This window comes from Nilaparvata lugens, chromosome 12, assembly GCF_014356525.2.
Source record: "Nilaparvata lugens isolate BPH chromosome 12, ASM1435652v1, whole genome shotgun sequence".
Lineage (NCBI taxonomy): Eukaryota > Metazoa > Arthropoda > Insecta > Hemiptera > Delphacidae > Nilaparvata > Nilaparvata lugens.
In genome coordinates this window covers 19,088,051-19,094,327 of record NC_052515.1, presented here as the reverse complement: position 1 = coordinate 19,094,327, position 6,277 = coordinate 19,088,051, and the positions used below count along the sequence as shown (strand labels likewise).

General features: G+C 31.3%; 1 protein-coding gene across 1 annotated transcript; it reads right to left on the bottom strand.

The window, feature by feature from the left end:
- Nucleotides 1-1,926: 1,926 nt before the first annotated feature.
- LOC120353852 (endochitinase A-like) lies at nucleotides 1,927-3,959 on the bottom strand. Its single transcript, XM_039439075.1, has 3 exons — nucleotides 3,795-3,959; nucleotides 2,490-3,427; nucleotides 1,927-2,177 (listed from the first exon to the last, which is right to left on the bottom strand). Exons 1-2 carry the CDS (start codon nucleotides 3,855-3,857, stop codon nucleotides 2,534-2,536), a joined length of 957 nt encoding a protein of 318 aa, XP_039295009.1. The 5' UTR covers nucleotides 3,858-3,959; the 3' UTR covers nucleotides 1,927-2,177; nucleotides 2,490-2,533.
- Nucleotides 3,960-6,277: the final 2,318 nt, after the last annotated feature.

Sequence of the window (6,277 nt, the reverse complement as noted above, 5' to 3'; positions counted from 1 at the left end):
GATGAATACCAGAACCAATAGCTTTCTTAGTCTTCATTGCAAGATTTACCAAATAACTCAATGCTTTCTCAGGAAGTGGTGTACTTGAATCTTTAAAAATTTCCCAAGCTTTATCAGCTAATATACCATCAGCTTTCGAATGTGTTTCGTTATCGCTGAACTGACAGTAGGCTATGTCATGTATCTTACACGCTCTGTCCAATGAATTTATTCCCGGGTCACCTCTTGCTAATCGCTTTTCCAACTTGGTGCCAGGGCCACAATACTGGTATTAAAATGGATGAATTTCAACTGGTAAAATATCGATCCCTTTATTAATTACGCTAGATGCAATACTACCGAGTTTAGATAATAATCCGCTACCAATAATACCACTTTTTTTGAATTTTTTAGACTTGATATGACTATGCGAACTAACCTTTCCTTTACATCCAACTTTAACCATACTATCACTTAGACAGTCACTGTTACACTGATCAAAACTAGAAACTTACATTCAACTACCTAACTTGAAAGAATGACATTCATAACATCTGCTAGTCATCTTTCAATCTGTAATACAAAACTGTTTCGTTTTGTTCAAAAGTAGATCAATATTAACATCAATAACATCAAATTGTGGGTTTACACAATTGTTGATTACATTATAATTATTATAAAAGTTACATATATTTCGATAGGGATCAATCAATGAAGAATACCAGTCATTAAGCTCATTTTCAAATGATTTAGATATTTTCTTGATACCTATCGCTGAAATAATACAAGATTTTAAATAAAATAAAGTACTAGTCTTTGTTTTTTCCATATCTAGCAAGTGTTTAGAAAATTCATCTGATTCAATATTGTCGCTATCTTGCATTCTATTGCTATTATTTTTTTGAAGCGATATATTGAACTGAAGTATATTTGTAAAATTTGATGAAGCCAAGTCACACCTACAGACTTTATTATAATTTGCATATAATAGAATAATTATTGCAAACCAATATAACAGTACAGTGAAAATACAAATTATTTTTAATAAATTGATTGAATATGAAATTTTGGTTTTAGGCATGCTATTATTTTCACACTCATCAGATTCATTTTGTAATAACATTTTGTGTCTGAACTACTCAAAGCTCTAACTAAGACTGGTAAATGTAAGTTTGTTAAATTTAAATATACAGTCTTTACTAAATAGCAGAGTAAGAACTAACTATTGATCTCACACACATGTTTGAACATGCAAGTGAAGTACTGATTCATTATTCAGTATACGCATTGTTGCTTAACCAGTCATCGTCTTCTTATACATGTTCAAACATGTATGTGAAACGTTGTTAGCAGACTTTTTGCTTTTACTGTTCAATACGAAAAAGTATAAATATAAGTTCAGATCAGGAAAATCTTCACTCCTTAGTGATTCTTCAAGAAGGAAGCAACTACTTTAAAGTGTTAACATCATCATCATCATCATCATCACTAGCAGGACTGTAGCAGTAATCAACTCTATCATTAATTGAAAGGTGAGTGAATAATCTACATATTAAATTTAAACTCGCTTTATTTCAAATTGAGAAATTTTTATACAAATATTGATTATATCTTATGTATGAAACAGATGTGACATATCAACACAGAGGTTAAGTTAAATCGAGAAATTTTGATACAATTGTTTATGTAGTTGTAACTATCTTTTTCTGTTAATAAATTCAACTGTACTCAAACATATGAAAACAAAATAATGTGACATATCAACACAGACATTAAGCCAAATCAAGAAATTTTGATACATTTGATTATATAGTTGTGACTATCTTTTCTGTGAATAAATTTAACTGTACTCAATTGTTAAGAGTCTAATGTTTAAACTCGCTTTATTTCAATTGAGAAATTTTGATACAAATATTGATTATATCTTATGTATGAAACAGATGTGACATATCAACACAGAGGTTAAGTTAAATCGAGAAATTTTGATACAATTGTTTATGTAGATGTAACTATCTTTTTTCTGTTAATAATTCAACTGTACTCAAATTGTTAAGAGTCTAATGTTTAATATATCCTTTCTAGACTTAGGAATAGTCTATTAAGATTGGTAACCATTACCGATATCTCCTTCCCTTTTATCACTCTGTTTACTAGTCGATGTTTTGCTTTTAGTTTTAATTTTGATCTGTTAAATGAATCTAAGTTTTTTTATTTAGCCAGCACGAATATCTCCTTGGGAGGAAAATACTAATTTCTTTATTTTTTTGATTCAATAAATGTAGAATATAGCTATCCCCCCACTGAGTCTTCACAAATCTAGCCTTTATAATAGGGTATTCAAATACGGTACTTAATGTTTGTGCAGATATACAACGTTTTGCTACATATGTTTGTGCACAATTAAATTTATTCACAGAAAAGATGATGTTTTGCTTTTAGTTTTAATTTTGATCTGTCACAGAAAAGATAAAGTTTTGCTTTTAGTTTTAATTTTGATCTGTTAAATGAATCTAAGCTTTTAGTTTAAATTTTGTTATCATATCCTTTCAAGAGTTTAGGTGGTACAGTCTATTAGTGTGAGGTCAGTAACCGTTACCGATAACTCCTTCCCTTTTATCACTCTGTTTACTAGTCGATGTTTTGCTTTTAGTTTTAATTTTGATCTGTTAAATGAATCTAAGTTTTTTTTATTTAGCCAGCTCGAATATCTCCTTGGGAGGAAAATACTAATTTCTTTATTTTTTTGATTCAATAAATGTAGAATATAGCTATCCCCCCACTGAGTCTTCACAAATCTAGCCTTTATAATAGGGTATTCAAATACGGTACTTAATGTTTGTGCAGATATACAACGTTTTGCTACATATGTTTGTGCACAATTAAATTTTTTAACAGAAAAAGTTGCTTCATCCTCATCAAGCTCATCCGAACTTGATGAGGATGAAGATTTACTCACCCTCGTGACAGCGGTCTCCTCGTCAACGATAGGACCATGTGTAGTCGGTTTTGTGATGGTAGCTGAAGAAGTAGTCGCTTTCGAGATGATAGACGTGGGAGTGGACGGCTCGGAGATGAGAGGAGAAGAAGAAATAGTTGTCTCGTCAGCAGGCGTGGAAGTAGACGCTTTTGAGATAGTAGACGTGGACGGCTCGGAGATGAGAGGAGAAGAAGAAATAGATGTCTCGTCAGCAGGCGTGGAAGTAGACGCTTTTGAGATGGTAGACGGTTCGGTGATAGGAGGAGAAGATGCAATCGGTTGAAAACCTGGTGGTGAAGGTGCAACCGGACCGGGAATGGTTTGCATCATTCCTAATCCGGGAAATGCTTGATTGAAAAGATGGGGATTGCTCCATATATTATACGGGAATCCCCACGGTATCTGCGGTATTGTCGAAGGAGCTGGCGAAGACGTCATCTTCGGTGTAGCTGCTACACTCGAGTATGTTACCTGAAATTAATTAAAGATAATTTATAGTAGATCATGTACTAAATGATTGGTAACTAGCTTACCTGATGAACTTCATTCTGTTAAGAAGTTAATATATCTCATATCATATTTAACTTTATTTGATGAATCATGAAATTCCTCAATCAATATTTTCATTCCAATACAAACTTCCTTCATATTTTCAATTTCTAATTAGAACTTTAACACATTTAAATCTGAAACAAGTTTTTGTGTATATATTTGAAATATGAAATAAATTTTGTATTTGTTATAGCATTAGATATTTACTACTAATTTAAGTTGAGAAAGAGTTATATTATTAAGTTAGTTTATGTAAATAGTTTCAGTAGTTATTGATTAAACTTACCATTGGCTGATCCATAGCAACGTTCTTGGTCGAATCAGTAGTGCTAGTAGATGACATTTTCATCAGATGAATACTATGATTCAAATCAAAACTTTGGGTGCTTTTATACTAAAAATTTTCTCCTTCTACACTCTGAAATCTAATGGTGGGATATCGTCTTCCGTAATTCTGAATTGGAAGGGGTGTATTTCATTACCTTGATGAAAATAGCGAGGCTAACACATCCTTGTACTTAAATTAGAAGTTGTATATGTTAATGCTACTTGTAAGTACAGCTAAGCCTATGTACTGAATTTCCTGTCTTTATGATATACATGATTAGACTGCATTCAAGTACAGTGCATCTAACAAAGAAGTCGATATTGCTTGTCTCTTTTCAACGTGAAGTTGAAATCATTGACGCGAATGCGTTCACCTCGCTCTGCATCTAATACAAAGAAAAGGATAGAACTAGGAAGAACATTGTTCATCAGCTAACCAGAAATGTGGGAAAAGGGAAAAATTTATTCTCTTCCCATTTACAATAACATATAAATAGAATCAATCGTATGCAGCCCGATTTCTCATTTATTCATTAGACTTGATAGTATAACAACTGTTTAGAACATCATATAGCTTTGAATTCATTGACAAGTCTTACATCATACATTAATACTTACTCTATTTCTTATTCAACTATAGCTTCAGTAATTTCAACTATTTTCAAATTTATATTTACAGTAAGACATTGAGAAACAGTAACAATCATATCTTATACACGAACAAAACAGTCGCCTGATTCAGTAAGCCGATAACAAGACTTCCCCTCCCGTCTTCATCATTGCAGTTAGCACGAGTCGGAGAGAATCGAAGAGAGTTTCGACTTAGCGAGAGAGAATCTACTCGACTCCAAGAGAGAAACTACTCGACTCCAAGAGAGAATCAACTCGGCTCCGAGAAACAGCAATTCAGTATCAGCAAACATCTAGCGCGCGCGTGTTATCACGTCTTCATTAACACAACAATCTCAAAGGGTGAGTGTTGAAATGATTGACTTTAAAGTTAAGCGGGTCACTGCTATCAATAGCAATATTATTAGATATAGAATAAGCTTTAGAAATAATGAAGTAGATGTAAGTCTAATTTTAAATCAATTAAAAGATAGAATTTTTAATATTTTACTCAATGAATCTGCAAGGTTTTTTGGGTGTATAAGATGGTATCTTGCTATTAAAGTCGATCTGATCAAACTTTTAACATTAAATGATGATGAAGAACATCAAGTAAAAGCTGGTGTTACTTTCCACAGTACATCACAAAATATTATTAATATTAACGAGAATATTGATGAGTTAGACGATCAATACATTTTTTGTTGTAATAAAATATATAACTCTTTAGATAATATATTTCAGAAGGTTCTGGATGGTGTATTTCAAAAATAGAATATCTTGACATCAACTTTATGAGATATAATCTAATTTATGGCTCAAATTCGAGTTATATAAAAACACCAAAGGAGATTTTACAAAAAAGAGCTATCATTAATATTGAGAATTCAGATTATAAATGTTTTCTTTGGTGTATTTTAGCTTATTTACACTATGGTGAGTGTAGATTAACTGTTAATAACCTACAACAATTTGAGCATACTTTGAACATTAATGGTATAAAATTTCCTATCAATGTACATGGTATTAAAAAATTTGAAATGTTAAATAAAGATATATCGGTTAGCGTGATTGCTTATTGTATGACAACTAAAAAGTTTTATCCATATAGAATTTCGATATATAAGGAACGTAAACATAATATCTCATTACTTTTACTAATTAATAAAAGTGATGTGAAGAATTCGCATTTCACATTAATTAATACAACAAAGAATAAAAATGGGCTTTCTCGTCTATTATCCTCATTAAGTTCAAATCATAAATCTGTTCATGTATGTCAGTTTTGTTTTCATCGGTTTACAAGTGATAAGAATAAAAATGTAGATGGAAAAGCGAATTTAAAATCACATATAATTACTTGTTCTAAGTATGGTGAACAGAAAACGTCACTTCCAAAACCGAATAGTTATAATTCAATCATTAAGTTTAGAGATTATAGTTTTATGCTTCGATTTAAGTATAGAATATATGCAGATTTCGAATCGTTCATTCTTCCAATTGATAATAGCAGTGATGATGATGATGATGATGATGAACATGTGAATTATTCGTTCACTAAAAAAACCAGTAAACATCTACCATGTTCTTATTCTTTCGTAGTTTTAAACTATGATGGTGAAATCTATAAAGGTCCATTTTTATATAGAGCTACTTATGTTGGTGAACCAATTATTGAGAGATTTATCAATGAAATCGTAGAAATAGGTGAAGAATTGTATAAAGATCTGATTATTAGATTACCGATGGAGGATATAAGTCAAGAAGAACAAAGCAGGCTTCAGCAAATAAAAAATTGTGTAATTTGTGATGCTGAGTTTTGTGAGACAGATG

Bases quoted from the DNA above. Each gene is read 5' to 3' on its own strand.
- LOC120353852 (XM_039439075.1), bottom strand. From the start codon at position 3,857: ATGAAAATGTCATCTACTAGCACTACTGATTCGACCAAGAACGTTGCT. The intron at 3,428-3,794 runs GTAAGTTTAATC...AATTAATTTCAG, and splicing joins TTGCTATGGATCAGCCAATG to GTAACATACTCGAGTGTAGC.